At 38.3% G+C, this 22,472-nt stretch overlaps 4 protein-coding genes across 5 annotated transcripts; 1 reads left to right on the top strand and 3 right to left on the bottom strand.

The window, feature by feature from the left end:
* Positions 1 to 1,809: 1,809 nt before the first annotated feature.
* Positions 1,810 to 3,374, bottom strand: LOC113670543 (uncharacterized). The gene has a single exon (XM_027186698.2). It carries the CDS (start codon positions 2,931 to 2,933, stop codon positions 2,427 to 2,429), a length of 507 nt encoding a protein of 168 aa, XP_027042499.2. The 5' UTR covers positions 2,934 to 3,374; the 3' UTR covers positions 1,810 to 2,426.
* A 2,189-nt stretch (positions 3,375 to 5,563) lies between these two features.
* Positions 5,564 to 13,628, bottom strand: LOC113670531 (shaker-related potassium channel tsha2). 2 transcript variants are annotated; one of them, XM_089201966.1, is made up of 2 exons: positions 13,432 to 13,628; positions 5,564 to 7,913 (listed from the first exon to the last, which is right to left on the bottom strand). In XM_089201966.1, the coding sequence occupies exon 2, from the start codon at positions 7,677 to 7,679 to the stop codon at positions 6,375 to 6,377; it is 1,305 nt and encodes a 434-aa protein (XP_089058092.1). In that variant the 5' UTR covers positions 7,680 to 7,913; positions 13,432 to 13,628; the 3' UTR covers positions 5,564 to 6,374. The 2 variants fall into 2 exon arrangements, with proteins under 2 accessions (XP_089058092.1, XP_027042487.2); XM_027186686.2 differs by lacking the exon at positions 13,432 to 13,628 and adding an exon at positions 10,559 to 10,793.
* Positions 13,629 to 15,078: 1,450 nt separating this feature from the next.
* Positions 15,079 to 18,292, top strand: LOC113670542 (shaker-related potassium channel tsha2). Its single transcript, XM_027186697.2, has one exon. It carries the CDS (start codon positions 16,236 to 16,238, stop codon positions 17,565 to 17,567), a length of 1,332 nt encoding a protein of 443 aa, XP_027042498.1. The 5' UTR covers positions 15,079 to 16,235; the 3' UTR covers positions 17,568 to 18,292.
* Positions 18,293 to 18,680: 388 nt separating this feature from the next.
* LOC113670546 (potassium voltage-gated channel subfamily A member 1) lies at positions 18,681 to 21,697 on the bottom strand. Its single transcript, XM_027186702.2, has one exon. It carries the CDS (start codon positions 20,654 to 20,656, stop codon positions 19,187 to 19,189), a length of 1,470 nt encoding a protein of 489 aa, XP_027042503.2. The 5' UTR covers positions 20,657 to 21,697; the 3' UTR covers positions 18,681 to 19,186.
* Between the last annotated feature and the right edge of the window lie 775 nt (positions 21,698 to 22,472).

The raw sequence follows: 22,472 nt of genomic DNA, 5'->3' as shown, positions 1-22,472 counted from the left end.
AGCCAGGAGTGTTTGCGATCAAACTAAAAATTTGCACAATTCTGGAGGCAATCCTTGAAATCAAAGAGGTGTCGTAGTAATCATCTATCATCAACAAAATTCGGATCCTATTTGCAATCAACAACGAGCACATCTTTGTTTTGTTTTCCAAGTAACTTGGAATCTTCAGAGTGTTGGTTTGCCCTATATCTGAGTTTGTTTGAGTTGTTCTCTCGAAAGAGCTGGTCTCAGTGTTTGAAAGCCACTCGACACACCTTCCAGTCATCAGAACTAACTACTGATCTCACACCCTATTCAACACGCACAAGTAAGATTGAGTTTAAGTCCTGCACTCTATTCGGCACGCTTAGAAAACGCACATGTTCACGAGGATTGACTACAAGTCTCGAACTCTATTCGGCACGTACATAAAACGCTCAGAAATCTTTCATGTCAAGTGAGAATGACTTGTCACACTCTATTTGGTGCGGTCAGAAAAGGCATATGTCAATTAAGGTTGACTACAAGTCTCATTCCCTAATTGGCACGCATAGAACACGCACATGTCAAGTAAGAGTGACCTCAAGTCTCGTACTTTATTGGGCACGTACAGAAAGTGCACCTGTAAAGTAAGATCGGCCTTAAGTCTAGCACTCCCTTCGGACTCGATACAGGCAGAAGATTTGTGGATTTCCTATCCTATTTTAAAACTCTCTTTGGGAAGCATGAATTTCAGTCTCGCACTGGATTCAACACGTGAATATAGCTCTTTTCTTTAACAATCTATTACTGTTGTAATACTGTTACTGTTACTCGTCAGCTTACCTGACAGCTGCGTATAATGAAGCTTGCCTAGCCTTACATGAAGTTACACGTTTTGAGGTTAAAGTTCAAATGGTTGAACTCATACATCGTCTCTTAATTTTTTTGAGAGAGAAGCTTTGATATCTTTATATAGGTACATAGCAAAAGATTTTGCAACTTGAGCAAAAAGTTACGAATGGTTCTGTCCAGTAATTGAAAATGTATGTAGATATTTTGTAAGCACTTTTGATAATCAGCAATCGCAGATCGTTTTTACCAGGTTTTTGTAATTGTTTTTTGTAAGCACACACTACCATTTGTTATTACAACGTGGTAGTGATGGGTATTACGCATTCAGTTTATCTTCCCTTTATTCTTACGGTATCCGGTCACTTCGTTCCATGACCACTTCGTTCCAAACCACTTCGTTCCATCCTTACCATTTTCACAACCCGGCATTCTTGAAGTTCTACTGTCACTGAAATAACTCGGGAATTGGAAAATATAACTGACCCAAAACCGATTACGCTTGGAAATGAGAGTAAGAAATTACACTCAACTAAAAAGATGAATATTTTCTTAAGAAAAGGAACAAAATATGGCCAATTGAAATTTAGCCAGACGGATTTCTACTCAATTATCGTAGGCAGTCACTGAGTTGTTTGATATTCCTGCCGCAGTCTATCTTTTGGTCAAAAGTCACTCTTAATGATTGCTGAAAATTGAAACTTAAGGCTATGCAGTTCGACGAAGCCGTATCTTGCGTGACAAATATTGAGTAACCACATGATTCCGATTGCATAATCAGTCATAATTTATGCATCACGCCGCTCGATTCGGTATTTCACAAGGTACTCGTTATCGAGCGCCTGACTCACGGAGCTCCCATAGCGCATCGACGTTATCTGAAAGCAACTAGCGGCGCGTTAACGTCAATTTTTTTGGGGGGGCTTGCGCAACGATCTTTGCCAAAAAGGAGAGACTGTTAGTAGTATAACTGTTAATTTCTCAGGGTATGTAGACTTCGTGAAGTTATTTCTTGTTTATTATTAAACAGTAATAACATGATTTTTTTTCTTGCAATTTAAGTTAAATCAGCATTCGTAAATTTTGCAGAAATCTGAAATTTCAAAGAGGAGAGGAAAGCAAGATATTTTATTGCTATAGACGTTGCTTGTAAATGACTTTACTTACAAATAGTTTGTAGATATCAGAAAGATATTAAAACTAAAAGTATGATGATTTTAGAGGAAAACTCTCTAAAACAACACCTGAAACCTGCTTTCTCCCCGGAGCAAAAGACCTTTTTTTTTAATATGTATTTACATTCGCCCAATTTAGCTAGTATTAGATTTCTGAGAAAGTTTGCTTTTGCAGTGATTTTTCTCACGGTAAATTGGCAAAAGTTTTGATCAGCATAAATGTGAAACTTTCTAAACTTGTGACATGGGGAACCTCTGAATCCATATAAACTCTCCCAAGAAATATTATGAAAATGTGTCATGATAACGTAATATCAACTTAAAGCGTTATCAAACTTCCCTACGTGGAAGGTTAAACCGAAAAGTGATTTTCAATTACGCTTTTTAAAAAGTTTTAAGAAGAAATATCAAGAAGCTGTTTTTGTTTGCAGATCACAACAGTTATTTTCTGCATTTATTTGCGTTTTCCCTGTCTATCCAAGCCAAAAATTCGGAGAAGGAGACAGTTCCATTGCCATCTTTGTCCACACTTTTGAGAGCGATGGCGATCTGCTCCTCGCTGCATAGGTTCCATTCCTTGCTTCCAGAAGCCAACAAAGCTCGAAACTCTCTCCTGTCGATCACTCCACTCGCGTCTCTATCGTACTTTAGAAATTCGTCGGCAACTCTTCGGACGTAAGCGTATCGGTTTCGGTCGTCGATCACATTGAAACCTTCGCCGGCACGAAACCACAGTAAAAACTCTGTAAGAGAGACTTTCATATTTCCGTCTTTATCGACAAGCAAAAAACAAACTTCTGCCTGCTTCTCGTCCAATCCCATGTCTCGCAGCATCGCTAAAATCTCGGTTTTCTCTAAGCATCCACTGTTATCTAAGTCGTATTTTCTGAAAATGCTCTGGATCACGACTTCTGGAACATCATCACGAAAGAGACTTTTACCAGCCATATCCACCGATGTAGACTTCAATGAGGAGCACAAGCCCAGAGGTTGTTTTCAAACACGGATTCACTCAAAGAGAGGTGTTTAAGTCTTGCAAAACCTCTAGGAGACAGTTATCCACATCTGTTAATCGCTGCAGTATTTATTTTAAGTGTTGATTTCCATTCAGCTTGGTTTGTTGGCGGACAAGCATAACTCAATTGGGTGTAATTGACTCTATTGGGAGTCGATTCAGAAAAATTGAACTACAAATCAAAACTCGATGTGCAAAACAAAACATTCGTTGTTACCTTTAAAAATATATATACCTTAAAAAGACTAGCCATAAGAAATGAATAAATAATAAAGATGTTGAGGAAAATAATTGTGATCTTAGCGTGCCATTTTGAACCGGCGATTTATCAAACCTGCTTGATTCTTCTTGGTGAAAAAAAAAAAAAGGAAGAAGAAGACTACAGATATTTAAAGTACTCTTCAAAACAGAATCTCGGCTTCAGATAATTCCGTCTTTGTTCTACAAATCTTCCCGTTTCTTTTGAGATGCAAATTTAGTCTAGATGGGGGCCATGAATAATGAAAACACCTTAATTTTATATTTGCATTTTATCCCCTTTCTTTTGATTTTCTGCATCTTTTGGCAAGAGCTTTAGTAGTCATGGACTTTTTAAACTCCCTAATCAATACATGACCAGCTCGTGAGGTCCCTGAGAGATCATTGGTCAGCATGCAGCTGCAGGTGCACTCTCCGTTGACTCCGTGAAATGTGGCTTAGGACGATATCTGACATATAATAAAATACGTGTTTATTGTTCATCGTGGTGTAAGATAGGAGATGAACTTTATTAGATTGTCTCACGATGGAGTCACTTTGGATGTTGATCGCGACGTTTCGACTGGAATACAGCTAGTCTTCATAAGGCGATGAGGTCGATTGTTTACGCGTCGCTATTTGTAGCACGTTGGTTTGTTGCTATTGGCGCATTACGATGCAGCATTAGAGGCACCATATTACTTTATATTAAAGGGTCACGCCTGATCAGTGTGCTTTGCGCAATTAATTTGCGCAAACGATTAATCTAGGAAAGCGTCACGTGTTGTGTGATTCGGTGTTAAGTTTTGCGAAGAATCGTTGAGAATTTAAACACATTATGAGGAATAGTATGTTCATATTTCGAAATATCTATCATAGTAAATCGACCTTATTTCGTTCTCCATACAATTCCTCACAACGTGTTAAAATTCTCAACGGTTTCTCTCGTGACTTAGCACCGAATCACACAACGCGTGACGCTTTTATGAATTAATCGTTTACTTTGCTTGGGACGCCTGTGATTCGGGACCTCAATATTTTCCCCTCAAACCCACGTAGGGCAAAGGGTACCAAAACGGCCGTAGCTTTTACCAATATTTCATGGGGAAAAAAGAAAACAGGTGTCATTGCCCAGAAAGCAGCTAATCCGCTAATTTAGAAGAAATCTATAACACTACTAAAAATAAATTAGAAGATTTGAAAGACAGTCAAACGTCTACCATAATACGATCAAAATCGAGGCTGAAAATCCAGACTCAGAAATTATATTCTTGGGCACAGGAGTGGACAAAAGCGAGAGGAAAAAATTTTTAAAAGGGGAAGCTTTCCGGGAACAAATTTGTGACATTCTACGTTTGATACTAACTGCTACAGTGTTTCAAGATATACACTGAAATAGGAGCGGATACCAAGATGAAATTTTGGAGAAATTAATGTCTGAATTAATTTCATCGGGAGAAATTTACTACCGGAAATTAATTTTACTAGGAGCTGGAAAGGTCATTCAAAAACTTACACGGGATTATACTTGCAAACGATCGTAAACGGTTCCCCGTCTAACGGTCCCTCTTTTTGATTTTGCTCCGAAATGTTGCGTAGCAGGGCCTTTGCAAAATCGCTGCCTGTTTTCTTGCCAGATCCTAAAGTTCTCTGTCGCTCATTCCATGTTTTCAAGTTGATTTAGTAGGCCATATAAAATGGAAGCTTTTCACACGTGCAGGACGACCTCTCGTCGAGCAAGGGCCTCAATATCGCGAACCCGGAGTGAAAGCAACAAAAAAAGCAGCAAATAGACGATAGTCATTTAAGAAAGTAGATGGGGGCATAAAAATCCTTTGTGGAAGTTCACTAAACGTAATCCTGGATAATGTCACATCTTCAGGATATCCTAACCGCGGAACGGTTGGCGCGTTGAAACCGCGGTCGAGAGATCTAGGTTCGAGTATTACCTAAGTCACTGCGTTGTGCTCTCGATATAGTCTACGTGTAGCCGTACCCTCCCCCCCCCCCCGAGTGAAATGGAGTTTCTCCTTGGGGGGAAGGTTCGGCTACACGAAGGCCACTCTTGGCAAGACCCTCTTTGCGCTAGGGTGTAAGTGGGTACTGGTGAACAATAAGGAAAGCGTCGAAGAGAAGTTACCAGAGATGGACTAAAAACGAATTTCATCCAGGGGGAAGTAGTAATACTCCTGGTTGCTCAATGCTATGGCAACAGGGATAAGCTCCAGCTAGATGGGCTACTTAGCACGAGACCACACTTAACCTTTGACTCTTAAATGAGTTGTCAAGTGGAATGAAAGCTACAAGGAACACATCAGAGCAAAAATTGGCGTTAAAAGCACGAAAAAATCATTAACTTTTCTTCAGTCTGCCTTTTCGTTGACCACATTTTTCAACTTAATAACATTTTAATTGCAGCACAGGACGAAATTGCAAGAATCCGTAAACGGAAACGTGGCAGAAACATGTTAAACCGTTCCGGAAACACGACGGATAACCTGTGTTTCCGTTACCGGTTTCGTGACGTTTTCTCGCGTTTCCGTTGCTGCGTATACAACGGAACCGGACCACTTTTACGTAAACATAACGGAAACATGGAGTTGCATGTTTCCGCCACGTTTCAGAAATACGGAAACATGTGATTTCGTCCTGTGCAGGTATTCTATCTGATTCTCATATCCTCATGATACGCCCGGAGCTGAAGAACCAGTAACCTGATAACGTCGCATTCAAAATGAGATAAAAAACGAATGGAGACAAATAAATAGTTAAGTAATAAGAGGACCTAAATGGGGTAAACCGTTAGCTCTAAAACGGAAAAATAATAATAATAATAATAATGATGATGATGATGTTAATAATAATAATAGTTAAATGGCCGTTTGGCTAAAATTTGACAGATTTTAACCGTTATTCGTAAAGAAAGTTGGGGTAAATTTTTTTTCTTTTAACTAGAACAGAAAGAGATCAACCGTTAGCTTCAAAATGGCCAAAATTTTACCGTTAGGCGTAAAAGCTGTCAACCCACTGAGACGCTCTACTAAGGGATGGATGGATAAATGAATAAATAATTAACAGAACATTGCATAAATTTTACCCCCAACCGACCGTATCAGTAGAGAAGCAAAACGCTCCTCTTATTTGTTTGATCTGAGGAATAACTGTTTTAAATTATGAGCAAAAGCTCGCTTCCTTTCGGTAAGATCTCCGTAATTAAGGTAAAACCTAACAAAATTAGACACCAGAACCGGTGTGGGGAGACAGAACAGTACCACCCCACTCATGGCGCAAAAAGAGCCCACAAATTTCCCCAGGGGGGTTATAGGAACCACATCGCCATAACCTACACTTGTCATGGTGATTATCGTCCACCAAAAAGCGTCTGGAATGCTAGCAATGTTTGGATCTCCTTCGGCGTAGAAAATTGCGCTGGAGAACACCACGACTGCAACTATGATGCAAAATCCTAAGGTCTTAAGCTGCTCTACACTGGAGTATATAGTGTTGACTAGTAACTTAACGGCATCGCTGTATCTGGAGAGTTTAAAAACACGTAGAACTCTAAATAATCTTATTGCGCGTAATACGGCGAAAGAGCGCACTTCCTCAGTGCTGTTTTGAAACGCTAAGGTTACATAGAACGGCATAATGGCTAGTACGTCTAAAATTCCCATTGTGGACTTGACAAAATGCCAAACGACTGGCGCTGAGTAAAGACGAACAGAGTACTCAACTGTAAACCATGCAACGAATATCCCCTCCATAACAAACCAGTAATCGACAATATGCTCTTTGTAAGGCACACGGGTGTAATGGCCGCCTATGCTAACGTTCCGGTAAGTTGTCTTCGGTTGAAGCGCGAGCGCTGGAATAGTTTCGATACAAAACACAACAGTTGAAAAAACAATGACGAAAATCGCCCAAAGTGCAAGAATCCGCGCGGTTTTGGAAGACCGCGGATACTCAAACCAGAGCCAAAGCTTTCGCTTGTGTGGACTAAGAGGTAAAATTTCTTCCACATCATCCTGCGAGGCTGACAAATCCTCGTAGCTGTCCGAGTAATAACTGCCGGGCAAACCGTAGAACTCAATTTCTTGCATAAATGTTTCTTCACTGACCGTTGGCGGTTTGGCAAGAATACCGCGCGATTGGTAAAAGAATAAAATGGCGTCGAACGATTGCCTGTCTCGAGCGAAAATGTATTCACCTAGTGCAGAGCTGTAGAACTCCATACGTCTAGATGGAGAGCCGAGCAGCGTGTCTGGAAAATTCCCCAAGGTCTCCTCGTATGTTTCAAAGCGCATACCGCTGACATTGATGGTAACTCGTGGGCTATTGTACGCTGATTTGTAAGATGGTACATTAATATAGTTTGCGACTCTCCGCTGTCGGGGAGTTTGGAGCGGGGGGAAGTTTATCGCGGCGTTATAAGCCTTAAGCATTTTACTCTCCGATTGACGCTATTATTTATTATCTGCTGAAGAGGATGATTTCTATAGACGCTTGTGTTTTCTTCATTAAATCCTGATGTTATGGCGTTACCGTCTGCCCGCCGAAACAGTGTGAAGACCGCATACCGCGCGTTATAGACCTCTCACTGGGGCCAGACTCATATGATTTGCGCATCACACCGACATTATAGTTGTATAGAAGTTTCCGGCATTACCTCACGTTGGCTGAAATGAAAAAAAAAAGAGAGAGTGCAATAAATCATGATTGAGTTCTGTTGTGAGTTTATTTATACAGAAATTAACCATCACTGAATTGTATTTATCGTAACAAACGCAGCCAAGCAATCAGGGTATCTTAAATTTAGCGTGGGATTAATTTCTTCTTTGGAAAACGAAAGCAGCCTACCTTTTATAGTCGCAATATCAGCAAAGTGTGATGGAACAAAAATCAGAGTGATAATAGCTGAAAATACGAAGACAATAACTTGAAATCTAGGACTCGCTACCGGTTTCTAACCATGGTTCTCCTAAGACAGACAAATATTAACGAGTCAAATTGCAATAGCAAGCTCGTTCTAAAATGAGGGCAATTTACTTGCAAACTGGTACCTTTATGTCGTAAACTTGGTATTCCAAAAGTATGATTATTCGTTAAAAGAAAGAAATAAAGAAAAAAATTACCTGACAATTCTGATTGAAAATAGCATGTTTTTTTAATATTCGCATTGTTTCTTAAAAATTCAGATGGCTAAGCCATTTGAAACGCCTACACACTATTTTTCATAATTGTGCAGATTTAAAATTTAATTCAACCCCGCGATTTGTGGCAAACATGGAAAATAATGGATGCAGATTTCAGACATGCTTTTCTCAGCTTATAGAATACGATGAACTCAGAGGCATCCAAAAGGAAATTGCTCAAATACTTCTAGCGTTTTAAAGAAGAAAAGCTCCCCGTCGCTTGTAGATCTTTAGCCATTGAACAGATTAATCCGGGCTCATGGCGATGCTTAATACGGTGCAGCCAAAAAAAGCGTTAGTTTCCAACCACAAATTACAAACATTTTGACAACAGGTCCCTAAACATTGCGAAAACCGCAGCGCGGTAAACCATAGAAAAATTGTCCGGCTGCGAGACGTTTTAGCCCAGGTTTTAACCAAGGCTCATGAAAATTATTTCGATTTGAATAAAGGATATTACTCTCTTCTGTACAAATGAGGCTATTTACGCGAATTTGTGAACAGTTTTGACAGATATCGCAATTTAGTGGTGTGGTTTCGCTCACTGGTCGATTTTAAGAGGTATCACTTTCAACTTTAATTATAATATAACACTTTTGTTATGTAAACTAAGAGTCCACCATGACAAAGAAAATATGTAATACTGAAAGTTTACGAAACAATATGGCTTAAGAAGAATGAATTACCCTGTAATTTTTATCTCCGAGCCCCAACGTGGCATTTGAAAGATATCATATTGGAGAGCTCATGGGGGATGTACATGGAAACGATATAACATATTTGTTCGTTGCCTTGAAGAAGAAAGAATGTTTTTTGTGTCACATTTTCGTTCATTTGGCTTTCGGTATCCAAAAATATGCATTTCATTAGACGATTTTGAGTAAAGCATTTCAGCCTCTGCCCATAATAGAATGTGTTGTGCTAAAAACTTTGTAAACTAGCCGATGTAGTGTCTGAATTAACAACCATAGGGCTATGGATCGGTTTGTATATTTTTAGGACTGCTTAGGTACAGACTTGAAAAATGGTAAAATTCTGCATTGATCGAAGGAAACATAAAAGGTCAGAAAACATTTGAAACAAACGGGTTAAGAACATGCAATATCAGGAGTTGGAATTTCTAATTTCCCATGTTCGAAGCATTATATACAGTTGAATATAATTACATTCTGAAAACAGCGAGGTTTTGGATTACAACTGAAAGCTGAGAGAAGGGGATCGCAATTTCTTAACCCTTCTTATCTTCTGTATCATACACCAGTTTTTTTTGCGGAATTTCCTTTGTAAGATACTGTTCGTTGATTGAAGAATAACAAAATACTCGGAAACAATAGGTAGAATGACAAAACGGTGTTGGAGACAGCGTACCGAAAATTTGCGAAAGACGATAAGGAAAAAGCGAGGAAGAAGTTATGTTTTGGATATTTTTCGCTGAGCTGCATGTGTAAATTTCTCATTTACTTAAGCTGGAAGCACTACCTCGCATTCACTTGTATTAAAGAGAATACAGACCGATTACAACTATTCCTTTTGAACGAGTTGAAATTCGCAACCTGCCGAGTAACATTACACCACATGCAAATCGGAAAAACTAGAGCAAACTCGCGGTAGTAAGGGAAAATTGTGCTGAGAGCACTTACACAAGATAGCGCTGCTTAATCAAGTAAGCCGTAGCAAATTTTGTTGGAACTTTTTTTACTCTTGCGTATATGAATTCGTGTATGATTTACCCCCTACATTAGATAAAGTTTAAGCCTTGAGTTCGTGACTCGTCGAGGCATAATTATCCTAATTCTGCTGTGTTTTGCGGGGACGTTCAAGGACATTAATCAATAAACTTGCGGCGCTTTTCCGACGCGGGAAATTTGCTGTAGCGTCCACTAGTTGAATATTCTATTCCACAATAATTGCCATTCACTAAAAGAATACTTTTAAATTTTGAAACACAACATCACCGAAGTATTATCATCACCTTGGATACTTTGGAGCATGATAGTCTAGATGAAATTGTCACTAATAGAAAAGACAGACACCTCCAATCGAAAAGATTGTGTGTTTTTCTTTTCTATCGAGACGATTGAGCAAGAGACGGAAAAAGGGGAAAAAGTCAACAAATTGAGCGAACTTACCGTAAGACAGCTTAGAAAACATCGCGGGAATTAATGTGTTCGTGGTGCACTGTGACTTGCCCAATCCTTAATCGCACGAGATCGATTCTACCACGTCTGTCATTCACATCCAGTGAACATAAACACCGAGGTAGCCAGCCTTAAGCGCTGTAATTGATACGGTCGATCAAACAATAACATCGATGCAGTGTTTACAAATGTAATTTCGAAAAGAAGCCTAAACGACATTTTCTTAGTGACGTCATAGAAAAGCAGGTGGGCAAGTGAATTAACACTCCGGGAAATAATTTGAAAAGCTCCCATTTCCGATGCTTTAACACTGTTAACTTGGTTTTTGCTTGACTTTTAAGTTTTTCGTTTAACAGAACCATTTGCTCTTTCAAATGCGGCCATTCCGCAGCTCACGTTGAGGGATTATTTGAGAATGACTAATTGCTTACTTTGAGTGGATTTATAATCACCCCAGGGTAAATTTGCCACGAGTTTCAATGCTATCGTACCAAAATAAAAATATTTGTTTTCTTCTTATAGGCTATTACTATATGGGAAAATTGCCCCAAAGCAGTTATATCGATTATCGAAACTATGGATCCAAAGGATTCTCTGCACAAATTGCCCAACCGTCCTTCACGCTATCTCTGAACCATGACAGTTTATTGTTGAGATGTCAAATTGAATGTTCCGTTATCGTTGTCTTTGTAACTAAAAACTAAATGCAAATATGGACAATTAACAACCAAACACTTAAAAGAAAAAAACAATTATGTGAGTGCTTTCCTATTAAAATCACTTAAACGAATCCAACAAAATGAAAGGGACTACGATAGATTCCTTAAGGTGTTGTTTCTGTCTCGTTCTGTTACAAGGATTAAATCACAAAAAGTCTTCTTCGAAGTAACAGGATTTTTAACTCCACGAATAAAGAAAAGAATAAAATAAGTATTCAATTGTCACTCATTTTGAATAGATACACATACAGTGTAAATAGAGGATGCGAAAGGAATATTAATTTGGCGTCGTTTTAACATCTGTTAATGAGAGTGAGGTAAATAGAATTCTCAGATACCATGGTATTGTTTTAAAGCGAGAAAACAAGATATTCGTTGTTAAATGCCGGAAAAGGTAAATATGGAGTGGGACAAAGGTGTTTTTTCAACTATACTTTTTTTTTGTTTTGCATTTTTAATCATACAGTTTTTAGAAGTTTCGTTTTCCTTTTTGTCTTTATTAAAGAGAATTCCATGGATAACACTTTTCTCTTAAATCTGAGCAATCGTACATGAATTAGTTTAAATTATCATCATTATTAACATCATAATCATTGATGATATTACTGATATCAATACCATTAATATTGTTATTATAATCATCATTTTTATTTCTGTTATTACTCTTAGAATTATCATCAGTAAAATTGTGAGTCTTACCATTGTTAATATTCCTGCGTATATAATCCTTATTAATATTATTATTGTTTGTACCATTGTGATAGTTTAATTATTTTATCGTTGTTATTATACTTCTTATTATCATCGTCATAATTTTTATTGTGACGTAACTTAGACTCAATGTACTTTTTGATTGGTCAGATATCTATTGCGTATTTGCCTGCATACCCATAAAAATTGAAACATTTTCCCGTCCTGTGAAATGGCGCCACACAAGGCGAATTCCCAGAATTTAAATTTTTTAGTGGTCTTTGGTTTTGAGGAAACGAAGAAGACACTTTAAACGCTGAAAATCTTATTTACTGATGAGAACAAAGACCACTTGCAAAGTGAATGTGCACTAAGATTTATGGCAGTCCCGTTTGCTGTCCACGATTTCAGCTTACATTTAAAAGGATTTGCCAAGTTTAAACGCTTTAAGCCCTTTCTGTAAATTTTAACGAGGACTTCATGAAAGCTTTAATTCAAGCAGAGGCAATAGCGACGAATTTGGTTGAAGGAAAATGGTCGGTACCGCATGTAAACGAGATAGCTGGACGGTGTTTGTATCAATGCACACGGCTCGATGGTTGAAGGAAAATGGTCGGTACCGCATGTAAACGAGATAGCTGGACGGTGTTTGTATCAATGCACACCGCTCGATGTTGTTGTCTTTCGATTTTGACGTTTCCGTCGTGGCGCCTTCCAATAATGTTATGAAAGAATTTAAACTTAAGTTCTCATGATCGAAATAAATTTTATTAGCTAAAATTCTATAACTGACCTTCACTTCTCTGAAAAACCTCCGGAAAATGTTAAAACTGCTTTCTAGGCTTGCAAACTTTAAAAACTTTCAATACTGATTATCAGATTGTAATCGCAATGGTAAGCCAATTCTGGCCACAAAAATCGCGTTTCTGCGTCCAAATTGAAGTATTCTTCAGTAGCACTTTATAGTTTTTGCCTTTATCTAGTATATCACCCATCAAATTTCTCGTTTGTTTTCTTTACAATTTCTGCTCAGTTTCTCCGTGCCAGCAATAAATTTATTACAGTCTTCGCTCTTCTAGCTGACAGTTAATTCAGTTTCCTGCACTTTGATTGGTTTATCCCACTTTTTGACAGTTTTCATGAGAATCAGCGACTTGATCAGAGAATAAACTTAAATTTATCATTCTTTCTGACAAAATTCATACATATTTATGTCGTAAAAGCAATAAACCACACTTTCGATCGGTAAAAAGTTTGTGCCTCGTGGCTTACAGACTTTCCGAGTGTTCTCCCAACTTCTCAATAAACGAAAGGGTTCAGTAGCAAGTAAACTGATAGAAAGTGGCGTTTATTGCTTAATTACTGTCGTTTATAGTTGTTATAACTATAGTTTCTATATCATTGTTATTATTATTCTAATTATTATCATTATTATTACTTTAATCGGATACTAACCGTTTACAGGAGATGGAAACATGCGAACACGTCATGGCAGGATTTACGAAGGAAGGTTTTATGTTGAACCTACATGTTACATTTACATTTCCTCTCTGCTGGAAGAAACTTGTCTTTCATGTAATTTTCTTCTTCGGCGAACGATTTTTCCTTGAAGATCTTTTCAATATTTTAGCAATCTCTACCTTAAGGCCTGATAGATTGATTTTTTACACGACACTTTTTTTTTTTTTTTACCTTATCGGACTTCTTAGGCTTTCCTAGAGTGCTCAGAGTCAATAACACCCGCTCCTCTTCATCAAGACAAAGCGTGTCGGAAAAAGGCGGAATTCCTCATTTTAACTTCTACCCGTTCTCCCACAGCAGAAGGTTCCCACATTAAAACACGAAAACTCCTTCAAATATTTATGTGAGCTTGTTTGTCGCGGAAAGAAAGAAAAACGAAAGAATTAATAACACGTATATCCCCATCTATAATGTTTTTTTTATCATATGCGAGTTATGCTTAAGCTTTAATGAGTTCCATATGCTTTCTTGTATGTTATTGTTGATTTGATAAACTTCTCAGTCGTACTTTTCTGTCTGCCTGACAGTGACATCGAAAGCTTATAAATTTTTCCATTTAAGTCCTTTGTTTGCTTGACAGTGTAATCGATATGATAGCGGAAGTTATTCATAATGAATCTGTTTTTAGAATGAAAAGCTTTATCTATATGCGTAGGATCTTGCATCATATTTCATGTGTTTAGTTCATTATAAATTCCAATCCCACCTCAATAGAAAAATCGAACATAAAATAATTCTTGTAAGGAGCCAAATCTTCACAATTTCTTCTTCAAAAAGAAAATCAAAAGAAAACGTGCCTTCAAGACAAGACAGAAATGAAAATCATTAGGTTGTTAATTTTTTATTTATCACGCCGACACATTTTTGCACCATTATCATTGCTTCTCCGTCAGTTTGTGTAGTATATTCCATTTAGATTTCCTGGTTGATATCTAGAGTGCAATGTTTTCAGCACAAGTCGTATTATATAGTTATTTTTAACAGTTATTATGGTTATGCTAATAGGTTATTAGGGAGTGTGCGGTCTAATTTTCCTCATATCGTGCTAGTATTTGTGCTAATATTTGGTCGATCTCTTGGTTTTAAAGCTCGCCCTCAATATTTCATAATCAATATTTACTTAACGTCAAGAAACCTAATCATTCTTCAATGAAGTAAGCGATTGTTCTAGTTTAAAATAAAATTCAGCAATATATTCGTTCACCACATGCGACGCGTGCGAACAAATTATAACAAGGTGGCTTTCAACAGTTGCACGAATCAAGGAATTTTAATGTGTCAAAATTATGCCATTGTTTCAAATTATTTTATTAGTCTAAATTTTGTTTTTATTGCCGAATGTCACGAACGAAATATAACACGAAACTAACTGTCGATGACACGTAAGCTTCCCGATTCGAAACTTTTCTCCTGATTACCAAAGATAAGAATTAGCTGTATACAGCTTAAAAAAACGAAGGGAAAAGGAAAAGAATTTGATGGAAAAATTAAAAATCATGAATATTTTTTGATAATCAGATTCAAGCCAACGATGATTTCTGACTTTTGTAATTGTCATAATAGTTCGATGTTTTTCTTCAATCCTTTAGTTCTAATTCAGGATTTCTTAATCATTTTTTTCTTTTGGTTTTTTTTACTTCTAAGTAGATCAGATGGAAAACTCCTTCTCTTAGATTTTAATTTTTACGAGTTTCATTATGCGGTTTACGAGACGCCGTTGGAGATCTTTTCCCCTGACCAATCAGCGCTTGGAGAGGAAAGTGGAGCTGCACCAAGACCATATTTTCCTAAAGTTAACTTGTTAGCGGATTGTCTCAGCGGTTTCCGGGGGAGGAGTATCTTTCCACGCTATTATTTTTATTTAATTATGATTAATTTTCCTGACGCGAATACGATGCTGGATTATTTGCCATCCTGGTCATGTTCTCCTAGTTCTAGCCTGCGTTTTTATTAGCAAAGAGGGAATGAAATTAACTGAAGATGATTCCCTTATTAATAAGACAATTAAGATAATAGCGAAAGTGCCGATAGATTCTAGTCTTGATAACAAAGCGGATTACAAAGGATAAAGATGAACTGAAAACATAGATACGCATTGTTTTAATTGGCGTGTTTTTGGATCATGGCGTCATCTGCCGCACTTCCTTCTTACGGTTTCACCTCTGTTTTGAGGTTTGTGTGGACGATAAAAAAAATAAGCTGAGGAAAATGTTTCTATAAATGGTAAACTTGAACACCTTGAAATATCGACCAGCTCATGTTAAGAGGAACACCATGGAATCGCGCAACACTGAATTATTGATGAAGGTTTTTCTGTCTTGTTTTGAAATCATACCGGTTTTAGTTTTGTGTTAGTCAAAAGCATTGATTAACCCTTCGCCTATTGTTTATGAAAATCAGACGGGTGATATCACTACTGCATTAATTTAAAATAGATTTGTTCTTAGGGGCAGAACGAATCCTGCAGTGCTTTCAATTCTACCAGCAACAAAAGGACACTTTTAAAAATTAATCGGCAAAGCGCATCTGTTACGGAATTTGAAGATTTGTTTACATGAGACATTTTTCATCATTAGCTCGTTAATACAGACAATATAAGGTCAAGCTGCTGTAGTGGAAAAAAATATTTTTACTGTCGATTGTAAAAACATGGCAAAACCTTCAGCTTTCGATAATACATGTCGAATCCATATAATGGTAGTCCGGGATATTAGGAGCTGCAGTTTCATTCATACCGGATGCAACAGGAACAATATTGGAAGGGTTTAATTGTACGAAAAGAAGAAGACATGATTGCAATGACGGAGAGCGGTCGACGAATTATTCTAAACGTGCAAGGATGCCGTTACGAGACGTTCCAGGAAACTCTGGAAGAATTTCCTGAGACTCTTCTCGGTTCGGCAGAGAAACGAAAGAGGTTTTATGACCCTCTTCGCGATGAATACTATTTCGAAAGAGACAAAGGCGCCTTCGACGCAATTCTATTCTACTACCAATCCAGAGGAATCCTTTCGCGACCTTCAACAATCCCAGCAAATGCGTTCGACGAGGAACTGAGATTCTACGAGATCAAAACAGTTAAGCCTGCTGAGCAAAAAGAAAAAATGATTTATATGCCTGAGCGAGATTGGCAGGGAAAACTGTGGGAATTGCTAGAATATCCTGAATCGTCAAAGCAGGCTGCGCTCTTCTCCAAATTATCAATGGCTGTTATTATTCTCTCTGTTGTGGTGTTCTGTGCGGAGACCATGTATAGTAACAATGCAGCAACGCGGGCGGTGAAATCTTTGTCCGTTCACAATAACACCAAAAATGCGAGTGGCGTCAGCCAAGAGGAGGGCAGAAACCCGAGAAGACCACGAGTTTGGTTTGTGATTGACACTTGTATCATAGTTTGGTTCAGTTCCGAGTACGCCGCCCGTCTGGTTTCATCTCCAGAGAAAATCAAATTTCTTCTGTCCGCGCTGGCGTTAATTGATCTGGCTGCAATAATTCCGTATTTTCTAACACTTTTGTTTGGTAACACATATGCGCCCGCATTTTCGTTCACGGTTATGCGAATTTTTCGTCTTTTACGAGTGGTGCGTCTGCTTAAACTCACACGTTATGTGGCCGCTCTTAGAATTCTGGGGTATACTGTCCGTTCTTGCAAAGAACAGCTAATCGCGTTATTTTTCCTCATATCTATTTCAGTAGTATTGTTCTCAAGTACCATTTTCTACGTGGAGAATAAGGAAAATCGCGAAGACTTCTGCAGTATTCCTGCCTCATTTTGGTGGACTATCATCACTATGACGACAGTTGGATATGGAGACATGACACCTATAACTCCTATAGGCAAAATGGTGGGCGCATTGTGTGCAATTTTTGGGGTTGTTGTCATGGTATGTCTTCCGAGCCCTGTCTTCATTTCGAGTTTCAACGAGATCTACATGCAGCACGTCGGAGAGATGAAGAAAAACCAGCGAAAGTCTTCAAATGGGGTGAAAAGACATTTGGAAACTACGTTAGATCCTTCAAATGTATTCCTGATTAAAAATTTAATCAACGGGAAGGATGATAACACGTAACACGCACAGACATGATAGACAAGCGTTAATTTTTATAAAAGACCCGCCATTATTTCTTGTCTGTCGGGGGGGGGAAGGGTGCCGAGGTTTTTTTAGTGGGGGAGGGAGGGGGGATCAGTCGTTGTTAAAGGATTATAAACGGGGCAAGGGGTGACTACAGAAAATGGACTACCAAGGAGGGTTCGTAAAGTGTCTGTATGTGAATATTGCATGCAGCTAGATTTAGGTATTCACTAATTGATATAACAACTGAAAAGCAAAGTACATGTGGCAAAATTTCTCTTATAAGAGCTGTTTTGTTATGTATGCTTTAAGTGTTGCGACTCGAGCAGCTTTCAGTTGGGTGGCAAAAGTAATCTGAGATTGCGATAATTTTGCTTTATTTCTTATCATGGTTGGTCGGGAAAACTCAGGCCACTTTCTCAACCAATCAAATGCAAGACTGAAACGCTGAAATGTATTTCTCGCGCTTGAGGCACTACATTGTGAACTGTTATCCGTGACTGTATCGATTATCTTAGCCATAGGTAGTTAATACTATATCCTTTAACCTAATGCTGTTAAAACGTATCGCTTGATGTCTTCTGTCTCCGTTGAAGGGACGCCTACAAAATACCACTTTGTTTGTTTTATTATGATTTAGTTAAAGATGAATTTTTTGTCATTCAACGATGCAGTTACAGTCGACGGAAAATTTTAAGCTCTGTGAATTAAATTATGACATAAGATCCATTGGCAGTTTTCTTAATGCTTTAGTTTGTAAACGGAAGGTAAATTTTACCGGGCTGTTTTAAATGTATTTCTCGGATCAATATCAGTATCTAAGCAACTGCCCATCTACCCCTCCCCTAACCCAACGTTAACCCCAACTTGTCATCAATCGACTGTTGTTGGGTTAAGGGAGGGGTAGGTGGGCAGTTGCCCAGATACTGATATTGATCTTATTTCTCTGAATTTCGTGTCCAGCAACAGTGGGCTGATCTCAAGAGAATCAACTTAGTTCAGTTTTCTTTGCTTTGCAATTGCCATATTTTAGAGAGATCTTTCATAAAAGTATGAACGCGAAAAAAAAAAAGTAGTAAAGGAGGGAAAGATTTCGACTTTCGATTTAAAAAAAGATTTTTTAAAAAAGCAGTATATTCACTCTAAAACAGCACATTTTGCTATGCTTTCGTTTTCAGGCTGCTCAAACCTCCTTACCACACCTTTCTCATCGACAGCCATATTAAAACTACCTCGACTAGTACTGGGTAATAATGCATAATGGTATACAATATTGTTAAAACGACCTGACTATGGAAAATGAAGAAAATTCATAAAAAAAGCACAGAATGCAGGGAAACCAATCGAGAATGATTCCTCTTTGTACCTTTTCGATTTTTCTTAGAAAGCAAATGAACATATGTAAAATGGATATTGAAAGTCATCTGGGACTTAGTTGACTCTGCTATGTCTGAGGCGGTGCAGGGATTATAGTGTTTAGAGAAATTCGATACTAGTCCCTCTCAAGGGTTAAAGTGTTGAGTGCCCAATAGTTAGTTTGCGACTCTTACTCGAAACATCTGTTCTAATTATCTAACATATTTATTCTGACGTGACTGGGGTTTTTTTCATTATAGTTAGACTTGTTTTGTCCTTAGCTTTTCAATCAATGTGGGAGTTGCATAAGCTCCTTTGCTTTTATTCTGTCTCTTCTTCTCCGCCTCTTTTTGATAGAGACTGCTGAAATGTGTTACAAACACGGGCAACGGTAAAATCAACAGCAAGACAATCCCAAAAACCATACAACAACTCGCAGTAAGTTTGCCGAGCAGGGTCCTGGGGACTTCATCGCCGTATCCTACCGTTGTCATGGTGATGATTGCCCAATAAAAATTTTTCACGATGCTGCTGACTGCATCCTGTTCCTCGAAGTAAAATAGAAAGCTTGAGGATAGAATCACGCCCATCAGCACGCACATCATTAAAGACGATAGCGTCCTCCACGTCTCCGTGAACGTTTTTCCAACAAGTTGTAAGCCGTTGCTATAGCGACTGAGTTTGAAGACACGAAGCACGCGACACAGGCGAATGATTCGGAGCACACTGAAAGAGGTGACTTGCAAATTCATCTCCGTTCGCCAGCCGTAGACAGCTAACGTAATAAAATACGGAACGATCGCCACCACATCCACAATCCCGAACAACGAAGTAACAAAATTACATCTTCTCGGCGCAGTATAGATTCGTATTGTGTATTCCGCCATAAAAAATAAAACAATAGAAGTTTCTACAACAAACCATATGCGCACAGCGGAGCAGTCTTGTAAATAAATCATGGACGTTTCATTTATGGCAGTCATTTGCAATTGATGACTTGCGTTATTAATTGTTGTTTGTGTTTTATTTCCTGCGGATTGATTCCATTCGCGGTGGGTGTTTCTTATTTTGTCTTCAGGGCAATTGAGCTCTGGCACTGTCTCCAGACAAAAGGCAAAAACTGACAGTAGGATGATACTAATTGAGATTCTACCCCATATCATACCTGCTAGGCTGACCCGAGGATACTCCAACATCAACCAACATCTTGTTCGCATATTTTTCTCACGCTGACTACAATTTAAGTTTTGATCGCGTTGGATTTGCATTTTCAAACGTTGATGTTCTTCGGGTGCTGCCACTGCCTCATTGACAGCCCCGGAGCTTCTTTTGTCCGCTTCCTCTTGATCTGTTGTAATTCCATAGAATTTGAGCTCTTCGTCAAAGTTATCTTTTGATATAGTTTCAGGTCGTGAAAGGATTCCATTCGATTGATAGAAAAACAATATAAAGTGGAATATTTCCGGGTCACGATCTAAGAAGTATTGGTCCCTGACGGGATCGTAGAACTCGACCCGTCTTGTTGGACATCCAAGCATGGTCTCTGGATATTGCTCTAGCGTTGTTTGGAAGGTTTCAAATTGAAATCCTCTCACGTTAATACGAATACGCCTTTTGCGGATCAGACCGGTTGCATTGGATCGCTCAAAATTATCAAATGGCGGTGTTTGATGAAACTTCTTGCAACCGTCAGGTACGTGCTCTGGTGAACTAAGGCTTATTGCACTCATCGTCAAATAATTTCCAAACTCGCCAATATCACGATAATTTCACAAGAGAGCGATTAAATGCGGCTTTTTTTAACACATGCTGCTTCAAGTATTATCCCCGAGCAGAAGATGCTTGCAGTTCGTTAATGATGATAACACATCTTAGGGTGTTATTGGTTATGTGAAAAACACTGAATCATGATAAGATCGCCAACTGTGAAAGCACGGCACGTTGCTGGGAAAAACATGTATCGGCAAACATAATCAGAGTAAATTCGTGCAAGAAGCGATCAAATGTTTATTTTAGAAGCCGGCAGGTGTTCGTGAGTTTTTCTAAAATCGTGAGACGTTTGTTTATCAATTCAATCTACACCAATCTACCTCACTTCAATGTTTTAAGTTCTTTTGTTACACAGGTCGAGGATGTAAACACAATTTATCTCAGCTTTCGCGAACGGATGCAGATGAATAACTAAAAAACAAATTTCTACTATGCAAGGTCACAGCAATAAGTTTGAATCCTCCGCTGGTATAAATTATATTTTTGGTAATTATCTCGGCAGCAAAGCTGTCAACATCTGAAAGAGAGAAATGACTTATTAGAGAGAACCACACAATTTATTTCTGCGTCTATTCTAAATATGCAGATCTATTTAAATGAAGTCATAATAACCGTTTTTCTCTCAAACGATGCAGCGTCCTTCAAAATTCATGACAGGTGCAACTCCGTATACTTTCCTGAAACCCAGGGACTTCCAGAGTTTTGACTGGACGAGTGAGTGATTTACAAAGGATGTTAGCTGCTTTTATGCTTGTATCAGACTGCCGATCTTTTTCTTCCGGGAAAGGTATCTTCATCGGTGATAAATCCCGTATTGACAACAGAAAAAACAAAACAAAATAGGGAAAAAGAAACAGCTTATTGGCTAATTTGAAATACTCTTGTAAGACTTTAGAAATGGTTAACCATAGCGTCGCTAATTGCTAACGTCTTTCCATTAGTGTTCGGTTCTGTCAGGGTTTTTTTTCCCTCTTCTTAAACTGTTCGTGCGCTTGGTAAGATGAGGATTTTTCAGGCTGTAGTAAAATACTAAAAAGCTTATATTTACGCGTGATACATATCTCACATCTCAAATGAGAAAAGATTAGAATGAAGGCTAACCTATTTAATATTGACCTACAAATATATTCCGTGGAGAAAGAAATAAAAAAACCATACGACTTGATGTCTAAATGAAATAAAGCGAGAAAAAAGCACTCTCAGGAAAGAACCACGCTCACGTTCTGTGTTTGATACTAAGGGCGTTATCAGCTGATTGTCACTATGGTTGTTGCTGAGTAGCAAAAAAATGCAGTGTCCATTTTCTTACGGATCAAACTGGCGCTATGAACTACAAAAACGAAGACGACACCAATTGGTGTGGATGAATTTTGAATTTCAACTGATAGCCTGATATAAGTATGATAAATATGGATATAAAAGTTAATTGTTCCTATCATGCTTCTGTGATGGAAAGTCAATTATTCGATGGTTTTGGATTTGACACTTCATCAGCCCTAAGGTCAGACCATTGGAATTATAGCCGCAAGGCCCTTTTTGTGCAGATCACTGAGAGTAATAAGTGATGATACGTGATAAAATTTTTAAGTAATTGTGCGTCTAGTAGATATCGCTTCAAGACTTAAGATTTTACACCTACTTATTGAATGTTTCAACCAGCGATAGTAAAAGCAGTTGCACAAATACAACCGTTGATCATGAGTTTCAACGCGTGCCTTGCACATACCGGCTGTGCTTTACTTCTCACAAAAGGTGTAACTTGAAAGCGTGCGCAGC

The sequence above is a fragment of the Pocillopora damicornis genome, chromosome 1, assembly GCF_964200805.1.
Source record: "Pocillopora damicornis chromosome 1, jaPocDami1.2, whole genome shotgun sequence".
Classification (NCBI taxonomy): Eukaryota; Metazoa; Cnidaria; class Anthozoa; order Scleractinia; family Pocilloporidae; genus Pocillopora; species Pocillopora damicornis.
This window is presented reverse-complemented; position numbering and strand designations above follow the sequence as displayed.

Excerpts from the sequence above, each read along its gene's own strand:
- LOC113670531 (XM_089201966.1), bottom strand. The coding sequence starts at position 7,679 with ATGCTTAAGGCTTATAACGCCGCGATAAACTTCCCCCCGCTCCAAACT.
- LOC113670542 (XM_027186697.2), top strand. The coding sequence starts at position 16,236 with ATGCAACAGGAACAATATTGGAAGGGTTTAATTGTACGAAAAGAAGAA.
- LOC113670546 (XM_027186702.2), bottom strand. The coding sequence starts at position 20,656 with ATGAGTGCAATAAGCCTTAGTTCACCAGAGCACGTACCTGACGGTTGC.
- LOC113670543 (XM_027186698.2), bottom strand. The coding sequence starts at position 2,933 with ATGGCTGGTAAAAGTCTCTTTCGTGATGATGTTCCAGAAGTCGTGATC.